At 32.5% G+C, this 19,653-nt stretch overlaps 1 protein-coding gene across 1 annotated transcript in view; it reads right to left on the bottom strand.

The window, feature by feature from the left end:
- The window catches only part of LOC123698709 (myb-like protein K), a 66,387-nt gene extending 50,069 nt beyond the window's left edge, over positions 1-16,318 (bottom strand). Inside the window, exon 1 of the mRNA XM_045645461.1 lies at positions 15,979-16,318. Within this exon, the coding sequence (XP_045501417.1) occupies positions 15,979-16,000 (22 nt within the window). The 5' untranslated portion in view covers positions 16,001-16,318. The remainder of the gene's footprint in view (positions 1-15,978) is intronic.
- Between the last annotated feature and the right edge of the window lie 3,335 nt (positions 16,319-19,653).

Genomic DNA, 19,653 nt, shown 5'->3' with positions numbered 1-19,653 from the left:
TTAAGAGTAATTTTTACTGTTCTATGTCAGCGTCTTACGATAACAAACCTAAGGAGCTTGTGGTCACATCTATGGATAATTGTTCCTGTTCCATTCCAATCCATGTACTTTAATTTAAACATAGTTATATCAATAAAATGGTTAAAATTCCTTTTTGCAGTTCATTCCCGCCACACAAAATATAACATGTCATGGATTACAATAACCGAAGGTCCGTCACACTATTTCTATATCTGCATTTTATCCAAGTTCGAAATACTTCGTATTTTTTGTAATATAGAGAAAACTTAGGCAATGGCACGCTGCCAACAAGTACGGTTAAGCCAGCCTGTACAAATTATGCCTCTACTAGCACGTTATATTAAATATTGTTAAAATGTCGCGACTCGCCTAAAGTTTCATATTAAAATGTGGTTTACTGGATTTATTGTTATTTCAACTTTCAAATATCCCGAATGTGTGGTGGTTTGGGAGATCAAAGTTGAAGTAAAGTCTATAATGATTGTGGAAAAGCGCTTTTTATCAAAAAGCTCTTGCACTAAAATAAATCCTTAATTAATTACCGAATTTGTTTTCCTTATATCAGTGGCCTCCTAGCATTTCAGACGGAATAGAGTTTACATATTAAAAATCAACAAAAAAATCGGATAAGTTTTTTGTAAATTAAATTTATCACTTGTGCTACAAATGTAACTATTTCAGCAGGTGTTTTTCAACTTGGCAGGATTTTGCAAGAAGTAAGTCGCACGTTGTGTGAATTCATTATTCTCTAGGATCCTAACATTAAAACTTTCCTAGCAAGAAAACTAACGTTGCATACTTAAACAAGCACTTCTTATGTTCCACTATTGCTCTCAATTATAAGTAAACGCCCTCTAATTATACTGTAGTGCCGTTAAAACTTACTGCGGCAAGTCATGATCCAAAATCATATAATTAACGAACGTTACATTGAACCCAAATTAAAATACTGAACAGGACTAATTTATTTTCACTGCGTAGCTCTCCAGTAACTACAAAACTAGGTACTCGAGATATTTTGTAATTAAACTGAATTTTGTTTAAGTGAATCTAGTTTAATTTTGTGTTGTATAAACCCTTCATGTGAAAATTTATTTATTTAAAGCTTTAAAATATACAATATTCATTTATCTGCTTATTCAGTTTAAATCAGTTAACTTTCAGACGTTTTCAGATCACATTTAATTTTACGGTCATCTGCAGTAGTAGGTTAGAAAATTCAATATAAAATATAAGTGACAATCAATTTCCTAAATGACCTAGAGGCCGCTCCATAGGAAATCCCCGCGGTACTCGCTCTCGTTCTACTTTACAATACTAATGACTTGTTCAATATTGCAAACCAAGCTTCCCATAGGAAATGACTATCCTTATACTGAGAAATTCACATCCCAAGATTTCCTTCAACCACGAACCATATTTATGTAAAAACTTCAAGGAAAAACCGTAATTGCGATGTTTATCTTGGCTTTATAGTTATAAGCTGGTTTACAGCTGCGTAAATAAAGTGTTTTATATATTTTTATTATGTGTAGGCGCGTAAAGCACGGCAGACAACGTCGTGCGTAGCTAAGCGTTGACTTCAAATAACGCACGTTCTACAGCTTGAAGGGTGTTATGTGCTTGAGACATCTCATGTCTCCTCATAAAATGTAAGAGCTACTGTTGGGCACAGAGTTTGCTTGAATATGCATTCTGAAGTTTCCGTTGCACGTATTACCGCTAATGTGTACAGAATATTCAAGTACAACACATATTGTGTGTACGGCATCTATTTGCGTTTATATTTTATTTAATTGTTATATTATTTTGATTTATTGTGTTGTCCATTTACGAATTAGTTTTAAATCAAGAAAATTAAAAAAGAATAAAACTTCCACTATTTAATGATACTGTTAGGAAGAAGTTTATAGATTCGCACCCAAAATTATAATTTGTTTTGGGTCACCAAAATAAACAAGTTGAACTAACAAAGCCAATGTAATTTGCTTTCACAGACATTTCAGAACTGATACTCATTATATTGTGTCCTAAAAATAACGAACGAATCTCGCTATAATCAATTTTTCACATTAAAAGAACCAATAATATTGTAAATACATCACGAGTAATATAAAGATAACTAATAATTTTCTTACGGCAGCCTTACGCATAAAAGCAATTAAAGATTCTCAACTCGTTCAATTTCTGGGATTACTCTTAGGTATAAGGAAATAAGCGACTATTTGTTTCATTTAAAATATATTCATTTTTAAATTTACCTGAAACATAATTGATAATTCAAAGACATGACGAGAGATATAAAAATAAAGCTTTCTCGTTCTCCTAATATTATATCGGGCTCTATTTATTTTTTAAACGCAGCATAAAGTCATAAAAAATTAAGGGAAAAAAATTCAGTACATGTTTTGTTGTATTTTCAGCTGAAATTTGGTTGGAAAGTTACATAAATTCAAACAATTATATAATTTGATTAACACGTCATAGGAAACTTTACCAATACTTATTTACATGGGCTTAATTAACATTAACTGTATACGAAAAAATTGTTTATGAAACCATACTGTATATAGTGTGTCATCGTAAAATAATGTATTCATATGCGATTTGATATTAAAAGCCCGACTTAATAAAACACAATCCCCTTAATCCTGCTTGTAACAGCTTATAGCCCTAAATAAATAATAAGCCCGAATTTAAGAATACATTAGTCATGGGATTGTCGAAATATACGCCATACATCTATATCCTTAGCGAATATACTAAGGGGCAACTTCCAGTCGGCGGGTAATATGAGTATTGAGTACACATAAATATTCTATCCATGTCTCTCTTTGATTGTGTATGATAATATGAGATAGAATTATTTCTTTTTCTTGAAACCTTTTATGGTATGAATAATTTTAGGATATAACGTTGAAAAGGGCGCTTTTAAATGAATAAATTTTGTTATAGTTCACAACGACGTCTTCTGGTAAATATGTCTGCTCAATTATTTTTAAACTACTGATCAATATTATAAGTTACTATTCACTGCTGTAATCAATCTATTAATACAACTATTTTCAATTATTATTTGCAACTATCGATATCACATATTGGTATCGATATAATACACTATCGATGTTATAACAATCCCCTAACATTGTCGTCGAAATCAGAAGCCTATAAGCCGTGTACATAAAATTGGCATCTAACATCCAATCTTAAGGTAAGAGTAGGTACAATAAAAGCGGTCTGCAATGACGCAACATACGCACGGCCTTCACCTTGTTCAGTATTTCGGCCGTGACGCTCGTTCCCTCCGCCCAAAGCTACATCCAACGTATAGGTTATTGCATTGTTTTGCGGATTACGTCAAAACAAAAGGGAACGCGGATTTGCTATATTACGTACGGCTGCCATAACTTCGTCCTTGCCTTTTACAAGTTGATCGTTCATGTACCTAATTTTATAAAGGGTATTCGTTTATGTTTAGCGTACTGTGTCATTTGTTCCATATTCTAAACGTTCTATATTTTAGTTATGTGGAATTGGATAGCGTGGAATAAAACTCTACGATGTATTCTCATTTTTTCAAAAAAACATTGGAATGTATTTTTCATTATTTACGCACAAACATACAATAAATTTTAATAAGGTGTAAGACAAAAACAGAATAAATTAGGGTAAGGATAAAAATTTGGTGCTACATGCTACGTTTTTTCGTAGCATTTCGTAGCACATGAGGACGTAGCAGCAGAAAATATCACAATATGACTAAAGATACTCACAAAAATGTATAAAAAATTATTTACTAATTTAATACTAAAATTTATATTATAATCAACAAATCTACTGACTTATATAACCAATGAAATAATTATCTATTATATTATAAAAATGAAACCCGTTTTCCTTGGTCACGGCATCATGCGTGAATGGGTGGACCGATTTAGATTATTCTTTTTTTATTAAATTTCTTGAAGTACGATGGTTTTTATGTAGAGATAACGTAAATATGTACCACGGGCGAAGCCGGGGCGGACCGCTCGTATGCAATATATTGAAAAACATTTGAAAATAAAATTTCATAACCATTATGAATATGAGGATTGTAAAATAAAATAAACAAGCAAATCCTCAAAAGCACTCCATTGGCTTTTAGAACTAAAGGATTTCAATTAGAACTTATTTTTATTTTACCCAGAACACGTAATCGAAAGAGAAAATAGGTACCATTCAGAGCATTTGTGAAAGCATTTGATTTAATAGACTCATTAGTGGAGAATGCTCGAATGCTAATAGGATTTGTAAAAGAGATTGTTCTTTTAATAATAAATTCATTAAAGCCACAGTATTTACAATATAACAAATTAAATGTGTATATTACATAAATATTAGCCACTTATTTTCTAATTACATTTATAATTAATATAACATTCTACCGAATATATTAAAGAATTGACACTTCAATTTTCCTTTCTTTTCACATAGCTCTCCTTGAGTAAAAAATTAAATTAAGTATATTAAATTACCGTCCAAGATATTCCGATGGTTATTTGCACAAAAACAATAAATCACTATAACAATGTTTCATTCACTATCACAGTACTATATTGTATTGCACTAAAAAATATAGTTACACATAGTTTTGTAGTTAAAAATATATATTTTCAATTAACAAAGACAAGCTGCTCTATGCAGCGACAGCCAATGACTACTGAGGCTTCAGAATTAGCGCGAGACTTGACGTCTTTACGTATTTAAATGGACTTATTATTTATCCATTATATAAAATTCAATGCCTTTTCATTTTACTATACGGTGGCTTTATTTTTATCAGCATAATAAGCGGGAGGGCAAACAGTCTAAAATTAACAGTTAAGCACACAAATAATGCAGTGCAATGTTTAAAATTCATTTTATTTTCGGGTTATTCATTTAAAGATGTAGTTGCATGTAGTAAATCTTTTTAAAACTCTTTAACTCAATTTCATGAATCTATTTAAACTGTCTGAATTGTTATAGGTTCGGTTCAGTTTTCATAATTTTATTTTTGTTAGAATGCCGTCGCGTAACATAGCCTATATACAGAGCTGATACCTATTGATCGCTTAATTGTTTTTACTTTTATAGCCATAAAACAGCAGACTATCGATTTATTAAACACAATAGGAACCAAATAGGAACTATAAGAACCAGTATCACCACTTGATAATAAAATCACTATAAAAGCCGTTTCAACACTTATTGACTATATATCCACATACTTATTATTCATCATTTTAACAGACCGATAATAAGCTAAACAGTAAACATTCAGAAATTCTAAATTACTACAAAATAAAATTGGCTTTAAACCGAATAAACTTTTACTAAGACAAGAAGATATATTTAGATTTCCGTCTGACATTCCACCTAAATGCATTTAAACAGAGTGAAAACAATCTACACATCAGCTGAGAATACCTAGTTCATTCCAATTATGATACTACGTATATGAACTTGGCTATATACTCTAATACGTTGGTTCACTGAATCTAGCATTTGAAGCTACACCGCTTGAATGCTTCTAAGGCAACAAGGTCGTTTCAAACTGGTACGATACGAGCACCCTTTACTTGCAGTCACATCCATTTGCTAATGACAACGCTGTTACATTTATGATTATACTGGTAATATATATCTTACTAAGTGTTGACTTTTTGTGTTAGAAAATAGATTAGAAAATATACTATATTATATATATTTACTTGAAATATAACAACTATGTTCTTGTTTAAGCCGCAGTAGAAAGTATTTACTTAAATTAATTAAAGCTGCTTAGAACGTAAAATAAACAAACACTTCACATTGTGTATACTTCGTTAAACGAGCGGTAGATAAAATCAATATCTCTTACAAAATTATTATAATGAAGATGTATATTTTCAGAAATAGAAAACAAATTGGATTGAGTTATAGATATTATTAAATTATAAGATTTGAAAATATCAAATTCACTACAAGAACACTTTTATAAATTCTTTGTATAACAAAGTATATAGATTATAGAGGGTCGATACGATAGTGCTGAGTCAACAAGGTTTCATAATATGTGCCCGTTTCATATAAACGGATTATTCACCACGTATTTTACGCCCATTCATATGGTATATTTATATTTTTCCATTCAAGTGTTATTTCAAACTCGTAGTAATTAAGATTGGGTATATAATTTAACTTTTGAAACCTTAATATTAGGAAAAATAATATAATTTTACTCCGCTTGTTCGATTTCTTTACTCTTGGATTAGGAAATTTGAAAATCTTACTAAAACAACCTATGCGGGGCGAGCAGCCTATACTAAATTTTGTATTGAAAAACTTATTTTTAAAGCTGCATTATCTTATTCGAACTATGTTACAAACTCTTTTCCCGACTATGCAGCAGTATCAGTTTTTGGTTCTTAATTTTTCGTCTTACAATGAAAATAATAATTTCTATTGTTATTAAATAAGATTGCATGTTCCAAATAGTTACTATGACTCTACATGCATTATCAATACATCAAAATATGAAACAGGTAAAATAATCACAACAAAGTATGTAAAAGGCAGAATAAATGTATTGCTTTACTAATTACACTAACCATAATAATTTACCTATATTTAGTTCCGTCCTACAAATATTTATAGAGCTTGTTACTTTACTTCATTAACGTATGCAATTAAATTATGCTTAATAATTAATAACAATGTCGTACAAAAGCCTGTGTTGGGTAGAACAAGGTTATTTGAAACACGCAGTTCGAGCAGGCTTCACTTGCAGTCACCATATCAATTTGCATATTACAGAGGCAAATTTATGGTGACACTTTATTTGGTACTAAATTTCTGTTATTGTTTGGTATTTGTGTTTTTAACATTTCGTTTTTATTTATTAAATTGAGCAATTGGAAGCACAACACAAGTTTCACTTTAATGTATTTGAAATTTGAATGCTTTAAACAATTCAATATCGTATTAGTAATTTAAAAATTATGATATTTTCTGAATATCATTTATACATACTCTTGTAAAGGATTGTCTATATTATTAAGAAAAAAGATATTTGTAATACTAGACGTTTCTATTATACTTCTTTTCTATCAACTAAAAGACATAAAATTAGTCTGCTTAAAACAGACGAGATAACATGTAAAAGGAGAATGGCGAAACTGGGCCTAACTGTTACAGAAATCATAATATATTTAAAATTCATTATGTTATTTTTAGTAATTCTTGGTAAAATATTTACTTCTGATTCTATGGGAAAACAAATCTTTGAAAAAAAAGATAATGTGTTCACTACCGACATTGTTATTTAGATTTCTATGACTACCGGTCTTATCAAGCAGAGATTGTCAGTGTTGTCAGGAGTAAAAAAGTCGAATATATCGATTAATACGAATGAATGTCTATATTTTATTTTTAATTTTATTGAATTCAAATGCTTTATAAATCAGAAGCAAAACTTAACTTATTTTTAACACATATCTTAATTTATTTAGATCATTCTATAAAATAAAAACATGTTTTACTTAATCAATAATAATTATAACATTTTTATTTAGGAAGCTGGCCATTAATAAAATGTCAAATTATTAATCATAATTGTGTCAGTGATGAGTGATTTGTTTATGTTTGTTGTTTGACATTTGAGTGAAGTTTTAGGCCCTTCTCCCATTACGATACGCATAGGCGATTCAAGTATCCTGCAAGTCTCGGAGACTAGTCGCCGCCCGCGGAGTATCTCACATACATTTTTATGTAGGCTCGCACACTACGCTACTGGTATCCTACACGTCTGCGACTAGTATAGCACTACTCACCGTGTCGGTCGCTTTTGCATCGCGTCTCGACTCTCGCGCGTATCTCTTCGTTAGAAAGATAAAAATATCTAATCATCATGTTGTAGTTCTCGTTCGGCTACAAAAACTCTACAATTTATGTTTCTTTCAATATATGGATGAATCCAGTACTTCTTACTCTTACGTTGGCGTCTTCTATTTCTATAAAAAAGAAAAACTGCAAGAGCTTCTTCGTCACTGGAATTGCTGATTGCTCGACATAACGACGTAACTGTTGTTGCAATAAATAAATAAATTATTATTATTATAACGTCGGTCCACAAAAACGAGGCACAATAATGATGAATTTAGTCATTTTTCAGTCGCATAATATGCGAGCATAGGGTAGCCAGCAAATATCTAAGTAGTATTCTACGCAAGTATCGTATTCTAGAAGTATCGTACCTAATGGCAGAAGGGCCTTAGTAACGTTATATTCAAAATTGATCTTAATCAATATCCCAATATCTCTGCTATCCCATAGAAAAGATCTATAATTATTATATTCATAGAGTCTGTATATTTTTATCTATTTAATCACCCATAAATCATCAGTGTAACGATCAGGCCCAGAGTCCTATGGGAGTTTGCCATTCTCCTTTAACGGCCCCAGGCTCATAAAAATAAATCTTTTAACGAACTTTTTCATACTTGTTTACCCGGTCTATCTTGCTTTATGCTAATATTGTTGTAACTTTTACAATAATCATTTGATACGATTTATGATTCTCGGTACTGCAATGTTCCACACAATAATCCTTCTGAAAACTTTTGATGAAAACGTTATGCAAAAAGATTTTGTAATTTTGAACTATATGTGTAGGTAGTGTAAGTTCTTATTCAAACGGCGAGTAGGTTATAAATTTTTAGGATATTTAAACTATGCTGAAATATCTGCAAAATGTGGATAGCAGCCAATCACGATTTGGAGACACGTGCAAGCGTGAGATTCGCTGGGCTCATGCAATTTTAAATAGCTGTTATAACCCCACTTTTAGCCATTTACTCTGCATCTAGTCTCTACATTCTCTTATATATAATAAATTTCTGCTCCCTTCTCATTCTGCTGTCAATTCTTTTTTATTTTCCTCTCATTCTCTTATTTCTTCTGTAATTCAATCTTTGGACTAAGATAAGGTGGGACTCTATGTCTAATGTTATATACCTGAATAAGTAGGAGATAGAGTAAATGTATAAATATGGGAAAGGCTAATTTTATAAACCCTGTTTTAATATAACCATGTCAAGATCAATCCACAACAGCATGACAGAAAACATAACTAATGTGTAACGACCATGATAGCCGTTCAAGTTGATCCGATAACAGAATGTAGGTTAAAAATTGATTTTTATCACAAAATACGGTCTGCAGCAATTTGAAATATAATCTGAGCAATTATTAACTTTAAACCGATATAAAAAGAAAGAAATTGTACTTATAAAAGAAAACGAAATACGACCACCGAACGAAGAAATGAATGAAAGAGCAAAAACATAAAGCATTTGCTCTTAAAACCTACACTTGAATTTCCAGAGTTGATAATTAAACACTGTCACGTAAAAATCCTCCTTTCACCTTTCCACTTACATTTCTCCCCGAATGGAAGCTACCATAAAAAGAGTTATTTCGGTCGAATACGGACCGCGGGAATTCAGTATTTCTATTCACGGTCTTTAAATAGTATACGAAATGTGAACATTTCCAACATACTCTCCTGTAATGACGAGCTCGTGGCAAATGAGGATTTTTGCTCAATGCTATAAACGGCTGTCGTATTAAATACACACATTCTACAGTCTCGAATCGTTTATGTTACGAATGTACACGTGAGCTTTAATGATTTAGAAGATGCTCTAAAGACACGTAGAAACATCCATTACTATAAAACATTTTCCGCTTCGCTCTAATAAAGTTAAGTTTCTCAAAAGACGCAGGTAATGTACTAAGTAATGAGCTCTAACAAGTTCGTGACATTTGAGTCTTTCTCGCTAGATAGTTTCCGTAATTGAAAGTATATGATTATGTACACGTGTTCAGAGCATCATAAATAATATGCTGCGGTACTTAAATGTTGCTTCGTTTAATCTAATAAAAGCGATCTCGAGTCAGCTAAAAATATCTCAAGGCAGGTGTTCACACATAATTTTCGCGGTAATGTCGGCCCTCACTCGGCTCTGCCTCCCTTTGGCCGGTCACGTCTCCTCTATTAAGTCCGTTAAGTGGTGCGATATGGCGGGTTATCTGTATAGCTTACTCCATCGACCAAGTATTCAGTCTTGTACTCGCACACAATTTTGTATTGTACGACTAAGCAATTTCTTGATTAAATCACTAATCTAGTCTAGCTTAAGTGCCACTTCATCATATAACATAGACTAGCTTACCGCCCGCGGCTTCGCCCGCTTTCTCTAAAACGATTTGAGATTTAAACTATCCTATCTCTCAAGTTGGATCGAACTGCATATGGTGTGCGAATTTTATTATAATCGGTTAATTGGTTTAGGAGTCCATTGAGGACAAACATTGTGACACGAGATTTACATATATTAAGAAGATATAAAAAAACTTGCGATTAAAGATATGCGTCAAACTTGCGATGAAGAAAGAAACAATTGTAGTTTTCAATTCATTTTGTTAAAATATGACTTTTAGTCTTTTTAGAATCTATGTAGATACTAAAAGAACTATGAATATTTATAACAAATTGCAGTAACTATCAATGAAGCAATCTTTGAAATTTTTTATTATGTTATACTAAAAACATGCAGGTCCAAGTAAAACTGAATATATTGCACGTTTGAATGCAATTTTTTATTACTAAAGGGTATTAAATTGTATTCTCCAGACAACATTTCAGAAATAAACATTAAAAATATAAAAGTAAAGAATTTACATTCTTTACTGTGGGGTCACTGGAAATAAATATTCTGACCATGCACTATATATTTCCTAAATCTACTTCTACTTCTTATAACAGTTTTTACTGTCTAGCTTTAGTTCCCTGAAATTTATATAATTCCTTAGATTTATATTAATTTAGAACTGCCTTAAAGCAAATATAATTATATCCTCAATATCAACTTTCTGGTTCAGTGACCAATATGAACAAACATGCAACTCTCCACCAATGCATATAGTAATTTCGGACGATGCTTGTACGCAGAACTAGTGACCTATTTGGCTTTGAAATGAAACGTACGAACCAAAAGAATAATAACAAAGAAGTGATTGGAACACAAAACGCTGAGTCCACCGCCTGAATATTTGCGTATTGGTTGCAAAACGATGTGTGTAGTTTTAATTAAAACGATTTTCGGCATCAAGCTTTATCCAATCAAATGAATGTGTTTTCAGTGAACGAAAACTGGCTTAATAAATATGCTAAAATATAAGTATTTTTATTGTTGAAAGCGTATAAATGTATTCAGGTTAGCTTTATTAATTTTTCCGCAAGTTCTTCTTGAATTTGTTTCTATCATATTGTTTGATAAATAATACATCTTGCTGTAAAAATTATTTTTAAGACATCTCGCCTACGCAGAGCCAGGAGCAGGCGTAGGCTGCAAACATAAGGATATTTGACTTCATTAACTCGTAAAGGTTAAACTAACTTTATATTTTTACTGTAAATATCTCCTTATTATTTTTCAAAGAATTTGCTTTAATCTAAACATCTTAAACTTCTATCAAGGTAAGAAATACAAACAATAAACATAAGTATAACAAAACATAGATAATAATAATTAAAGGTCTCAAAGCTACATAATAAGAAAATGTATTTTGCTACAATAAATATAAAAATGTTCGATAAATTAGAATTTTATGTATTTAGTTTGCAAATTAAACTATTACAAAAAGAGAGAATAAAATTCTTTCGGTGGTTACATCCAACAAAATTGACCTTTTGAAACGGAATATTTCATTTTAAAGTAGTATCTCAAAGGTATTGCCGTAGAAATGAAACAGAAGAGAAAACTAAACCATAGTACAACAGTAAAAAACACACATACAATAGTCAAAAAGTACGCACTCTCTATAAATATATAGAGAGTTCGTACTTTTTGAGTTTAATTCTGGCTACGACAGACCTACTGGGAGATTTTTAAAACTAAAGATACCCAAAGAGCGTAGGTATATTATAGAGTGACTGTTCAGCGCTTAATAAAAAAGAAACGATAAACTTTTAGATTAACTTATTTAATCGTAAAAGTCTGAACAAACTTCAATACTTAACAGAGATAAAACCCGATAAAAAGAATTTGATTTAGGTACACAAATGCGCAAACGCTCATATTATCCTATGCTTATTTTATCAACATCACCAAAATTTTTACTAGTAAAGTCCTTATTGAATGTAATTGTTAATCCATACTAATATTATAAATGCGAAAGTAACTCTGTCTGTCTGTCTGTTACTCAATCACGCCTAAACAGGTTGGTTGCAACTTGGTTCAGTAACCAATTTGCATGAAATTTGGTATAGAGATATTTTGATACCCGAGAAAGGACATAGGCTACTTTTTACCCCGGGAAATAGGATAGGTTTTATCCCGGAAATCCCACGGGAACGGGAACTATGCGGGTTTTTCTTTAACTGCGCGGGCGGAGCTGCGGGTGGAAAGCTAATATACTATATAACATCGACCTCACATTTACCATCCCACGGACCATCTCTTAATTGCAAAGCAATCACGTGTGACGTAGTATCAAACCATTCAACGTCACATTCTCGATTCTATTTCAATGAAACGAACCCCGTCAAGTGACGCCGCGACGTCTGAGTCGAGGCGCATTCAGAATGCTTCATCTTGACACAGTTTGTGAAGGATACCTGACATTCGGCTTGCATTCGGCAAGAAGCATTCGGCGCTGTATACGTCATGCTAAAAGACTTACATAATAAATAATATTTACGAGCGCAGATACGCGAGGGCAACGTTGTAACAATTTTTAAAAGGGTTCGGGTGGTAATGGCTATTAAATAACCGACCCCTTAACTATGATCGATAATTTGCCAAATGTATGCTTCCAAGAAAATGTTATTTAAGAATACGCTGTGAAAAAGTTTATATAAGCAATCAATTAATAATGAACTTTTTTCACAATCTAGTTTATATTGGTAAATGCATAAAAGTGATAAAAAATCAATTGATAACAAAGTACAATTGCATTACACACTCAGATTATTAAAACACGTTAAAATATTGTCTTACATCTTACACCACAAGATGAAAAACGGCTTCCTGTGTCTTTTGGGAAATCTAACGGTGCGGTTGATATCAAAGAAAACGAAATAAAAGAGAGAAATGCGATTGATATATATACATTCACCATATAATATGTAAATTTTATTCCGAAAATAAAAGACCAGTGCATAAACTCACACTATTTTTTAGATAAGACTTGCTTGTTTACAACATAAGTTACACAAAGTAAAATTGAAAGAAATGCAAGTTCACGAGTGATTCTCATATTGCATTAGTTCCAAGAATAACTTGATAGAAATCTAAAAATGTTAGAAACACTGTAGTGTTGGTTTTTCTACGTGTAAAAAGTTAGCGTGTTTATGTTCTGAAATTCTTTTCATACGTTACGTCGAATAGTTATTAAAATACCCATTTCTTTCAATTATTTCCGTATTTTTGAAGCGACTTCAAAGTTTTATACCATAACATGACTTAAATCACATAGATGAACTTTTACGGGTCAGTTTTCCATAAACATACAGAGAGGAATAAACCAACATTTGATGTTATGAATATTTTAAATATTAATCGATAGCTGTAGTATCTACGTCGATAACATGATAAACATGGCAATTTATACAAAGTAGGTTAACATGAGCATGCTTCGAAAAAATTGCGCACGGTATTTTGAGTAGCTGCAAATACGCTTAATGAACTTACAATTTGTTAACCTTAATTTTTGTTTGTATCGTGTAACACTATTTATTAATTTATAAAAAAAATATTATCATCATTTCAAAATTTAATAAAGACATTTGTGACTGCAATAATATATATCTGGCATCTTCATGTCCTTTAAAATTAGCATTAGCATTAAGCATAATTGGCTATCATATTTAGGTAACCATGCATCTATATCGTGCTTAAATTGTCAGTAAATCACTCAGTCAGTGTGACGTGTGGGCGACGGACTCGAATGCAATGCGCGCGACCCATCCATGTCGTTAGGCAAATAGGTTTAGTGTTCACATTTAACGAGCTGCTATTATTAATGCAAATTAACGGTTTCAATTGATCACAAATAGCTGAAACCACAATTCGTATCTAAAGCAAATTTATTCGTAAATGCACTGAATAACCCAGCAATTACGTAATGTCAAGCGATATTATATACTGTGGCTGTATAGCACAGCGCCAAATGCAATAGCTTAACGATTTTGCCGAATATTGTGCTTGTTTTAGATGAAATAGTATTCAGCATGTAGGTCGTTCAACCTGTCTGTATTCATCTATTTGAATGCAGGCTTGAAGCGTGTAATGAAATGTTTGCTTTAACTTTTAATGAGATCTGTAATCTGTTTTGTTCTTATGATACATTTAACAAACTTTATAGCAATTTTATGCCGTATTAAATATACTTTTTATATGTTAGTAAAGCTGGCTTGTTTCAATAAAGTAGATATACATATTATAATTATGTAGTAATTGAGATATTATTACTTTCATTTTGTCTGGCGTACTTCCGCTTACTATTTATTGTCTTTCTGTATGTACAATCGTACACTATATGTAAATATAATTATGAAGGAGTATTTCAAAACTAAGATATCTAATCTAAATACGTCGCGGTTTTGGTGCGAATAATGCCAAAACACACGAGTTGATATAGCTCGAATATTTGATTTAGTCGAATCTATTTTAAGAACAAGCTTCACTCAATTGAAACCTAGTGCAAGTTTACATAAGTATATATAACATTGTGCAATTAACCCCAAGCGATAGCTCGGAGCTTAACTACGATGCTCAAACTGCACACAGTATATGAAACGTATTATCTACCTTAATCCAAATTACCCAGTACCAACTTATATGTAAATTAGAATCTTGAATTAATTATTTTAGCTGTTCTAACATCATTTTACGTACATTATTTTTCAATTGATCCTATGAAGTGTTTCAAATAAGTTAGTAGGATGTTGTATGTAGATACTAATCCAAACATATATATTGTGGTGAATTTTGTTACGCATTACTATCGTAATGATAATGATCAAAGCGATAATGTATCTATATTTTGTTCGATATTTTACAAACACTAAGCGCAAATTAAATAAAAATCTAAGGATTAATAACATATTTCATAATCTTTATTATTCTTATAGGTTTATACTACTACATATTATATTCTTACTGATATCAGGAGAATTTTATATATGGTTATAAAAACAATTTTGTTACGTAGGCTGGAGACAATTTATTCAGGTCAATATTTTATACATGCGAAAGCAGCACTCAAGCTTTTGTGGTTGTTCGAAATATTTTATAATGTTATTATAACCCAAATAAACATAGTACTGCGTAATTGGTAATAGCTAACCGTGTCTTTGTTTATAAAAGCAACACGCTCCATTTCTACTATGACCAATTTTCACTTTATATAATATATAAATACAGCACAATTTCAGACATTAAGTTTCTGACCTACTTCTTTTGACTTCATTGGAGCGCAATATTTTGATAAATCTGTTTCTAATTAAAACGTACAGAAAAACTTCAAGAATCATTGAAAATAATGATTCTTCTATAACTATATATCTTCTCATTAGTGATTTTACAGAAAACGATAATGAAGCTGCAAATTCAAGGAAAAAACAGTATCTTTAAAGCTTTATCTACAGGCTACGAAACTACGCGCGTAGCACCATGCAGGACGGTTCGTAGCGCTGTATTATACCGTGCAGCCGTGCTCTTATGTAAAGATTTATTCAAAGCTCTTGGTTTTAAAATATCAGTGACGCTGGCATACACTATAGCCTCATTGTGTAGGCGCGTCCATAACGACCGCGAACAAATGCGTGATATCTTAACAAAGCGTAAGAGGGTGGAAGTGTGAAAGTGGCGCGAATCGCAACTCTACCTGTGACGCTGAGCAAGGACATGGTGGGACGTGTGCCCGTCTGGGCTGGCTGGCCCGTCGACCCGAGGCGGTCGGCGGGGCCGGCGCCTCACCGGCCGCCGCGGGGCGCCATATCTCGCACACGCGCGCCCGGCTCTCCGCGGCCCGGCGACCGACTGACGCCCGGCTACTCGCCGCCGAGCCATCAACCTACAAACCGCAGGACGTGCCTCCGCCGGCCGGCCTCCTCGCACAACGCAACATGCTCACTCATCGCATCGCACAGCCGCGCACATACAACCCTCGGAAATCACCACCAGTACAGCACTCGCGAGCGCGCCACAAATCCGAGAACGACGAAAGCTCGTTGTGTTAGCTCGAGTCGTAATAAGGCTTCGAAAGCGCATCCACACATTTTTACGTTCACGTTTAGCGCGCATGCGCGCTTGGGATGTCTTCTGACATCACCGGTACCCGGATTATTTTCGCCCGGCGAGGTAAATACCCTCACATCGATCGAACCCGGTTAAACTGGATGCAATCATTGCACTGGCCTAGTCCTAGAAGTGATGCAGAATGTACTTAAAACATTGTATATACTTGTGCCAGCTTTGTCGAGATTTATTTAAAAAAGCTGTATATTTATACGAGCTTTAGTTATGATGTTGCGTAATAACGAAACGTAACAAGATATATATAAGTCACTACGTAGAAAATATTTTAATATCTTGAAATTGAACAAGATTTTTCTCCTTTTTAGCTTTCCTTATTGAACATTATTCCTTTACAGTGGTAACTAATAATTTAAGAATAATTATTGATATAAAATAACAACAACAATTCTCATGTTGCCGAATACTCTCGTCCGCTGCTAGAAAGAAATTTCAAATGCAACGGTCGAACGAAGTGGGATGAATAACGATAGAGCTCTCATCTTTTTTGAGACAAAGGGTCTGCATCTATATATAGCAGCAGCTTATGTAAAAAGAAATAATGTACTTAGACGTTGACGATACGAATTTCTTTTTTTGTATGTGTTTATACGTAGACTCGGTAGACATTGTAAGTTCGAGTATATATCGAGTATTTCCAAGAAAATAGCTAGAGCATACTACAACTCTGATTATTTTTCGTTACACAGGGCAATTTTTGAGCTTTCGTCTTTACTCTAGTACTAAGTAATTAAGACAGTATAAATACATAAATAGACATCTACCTTTACCATATAGCAGATGTAAGTATTAAATAAGTATTGACTTAAAGGATGTTATCATCATGTCATCATAATTTAACTTTAGTTGATAAAAAATTACCTATAATCAACAGACAAACATATACCTACACACAATAATTAATTCAAATTCATTTGTTATTGTCATTACAGTACAATTTATTTTTACTAACTTAACAGAATTTAAAAATTAAAAGCTTTTTAAAAGCTTTTGACAAAAAAAACCGTATCGCATTCGTATGAAAATTACGCGCATGAAGATAAAGTGAACGGAGTTCTTTTATAAATAGATATACAAATATTTAATCAAAATGAAAATAGCAAGACCCCTTAATAGCTTTATAACACAAAATTAACATCTAATAAGAAGTGGAAATTTCATAAGGAATAAAACGCGTGTACCGAAATGCCTACCGGGTTATAATTGGAAAATTCATTGCACGTAGTCGATGGAAGAGGGCACGTAGCTGGGGTATTTGCAGTTTCCTGCGGCGGTGCCTTTACTCACTTGCTCTAAATTACTTTATTTTTATTTTTTCTAATGTTCTCTGGTATTTAAGTAGCTACAACAGACAGTATGGTAAAGCTTTCAATTATAATAATATTTGTTTTTCTTATGTCGTTTTAAAATTAATAAAAAAAAAATGAATATTTTATATTTCTCGTATTTTTCAAGATTGTAACTATGTGTATTGTATCTTTCAATAGATCATTATGATTACTGTATCCAAATTAACATGAAAATACCGTACCAGCGTACCCAGCGTTATTCACAAATCAATCGAATAGAACTAGCCGAACATTTTGCAGTCATTTAGCACAATTTTAGTTCTATTAAAACAAATTTACAAAAAATCCGCTCATAAAATAGATAGGTAACAAAAAGTTATTATTTATGCACATGCATATCGATCAATATCATACCCGAAAAGAAAATTAAATATCTGATTCAATGTTTAGAGAGCAATGTTAGCATAACTTTACTAGCACATCTGCACTTAGAACAGCATTTATCAAACAAAAATCTTAAGAAGAGAAAAGATTTTATAAGGTACGTAAGACACATATAAATTACGATATTTGTTTGAAATATAGCGAATTTTCAGAGTTCTAACAATGGACGTCATTCTGTTAGCACGTAGGTTGCACCCTGCAACTACATATTTTATTTAAACAAAATTTTCGCGCTATTTGGTGCGTCTATATTAACAATTCCATTAATATCTATAAATAAGATTTTAAAAACCATCTTCAATGATTGGCTAGATTTTAATATCCTTCAGTGATACTGATTAGGCTTATTACAGATATTCAATATTCGATGTTGCACAAATAATCTTAGTCAATGAGTTGTAGCAATTTTAGTTACGTAATTCGCACGTGGTGTCAGCGTCACTTGCCTCCTTCCGATTTGCCACGGAAATACTCGAATCCGAATACGATATCGATCGAGCACCGGCAAGCGGGGGACACGGTTGTGACGTCACAAACGACACATTTCTTACCGTGATATATGGCGCTTTAAACACAGCACTTTCAACCGTGCACGTCGACATTAAAGTTCATTTTAGGAGAGCTTATCAGTTACTTGGATCTGTTTTGTTGGAGCGGAACCAGAGGCGCTACCGCGTATACGAACCTCCTGACCCATATAAAGGCCAGTAGACTGAAGACTATGTAATGCGTATGCAATTTTAAATCGTATGTCCTGAATCCTGGCAGAATCCTTTTATAGAAGGCTTTGCGAAAGCAATTACGTTCTCATTCTGAAGTAAAGGGATGTCATGTTTTATGTAAGAAAATAGGATATATAAAAGTAAATAGGTACTTACATTATTTTATATAAGTAATTATTTATTACATATTATGTATCTATATTAAATGTACCTACCTACCTACATCACAAAAATTACTTGTACTTGTACCACGAGTAACCTTCTTAATTAACGTACCTATACAAGTTGCCAACAAAAATATTAAATAATATTAACGATACATGCACTTATTTCTTACATACCTGTCTACCTATATTTCGTTTGTGTGTATACCTACCTAATAAAGACGTTTTTCACAAAGGTAGGTATATTTTTTGGTTCGTTAACTTTTCATAACATATTAAGTCATAGGGGAATAGAATATAACATTCGTACGAAGATGAAGCGTAGGTAAGTATATGAAATGAGTGGAAACTGGAAACAATGTTTCCGTTTGATATTAATACCTAGCATGTTCCGAAACTAGTAGGTACCATATTATGTATCTGGCCGACTACAATCAATAGGTACAATGTTTTACAATAGAACAGAAGGTATTTGCATTCGGCCGTGCTATTTTAGAACTTTGTAAAGCAAATGGAAAATTGAATACCTATATGGTTTTGAATGAATTGGTCAACTTTACCTTAAAGCACACAAAGCTTAACGATTTGTAAGCAAAACATAATCTCTCTGAAAATCAGGTAAACT

Source organism: Colias croceus, chromosome 16 (assembly GCF_905220415.1).
Source record: "Colias croceus chromosome 16, ilColCroc2.1".
NCBI classification, from domain to species: domain Eukaryota; kingdom Metazoa; phylum Arthropoda; class Insecta; order Lepidoptera; family Pieridae; genus Colias; species Colias croceus.
The sequence above is the reverse complement of the archived record's forward strand: the minus strand, read 5'-3'. Positions and strand labels throughout refer to the sequence as shown.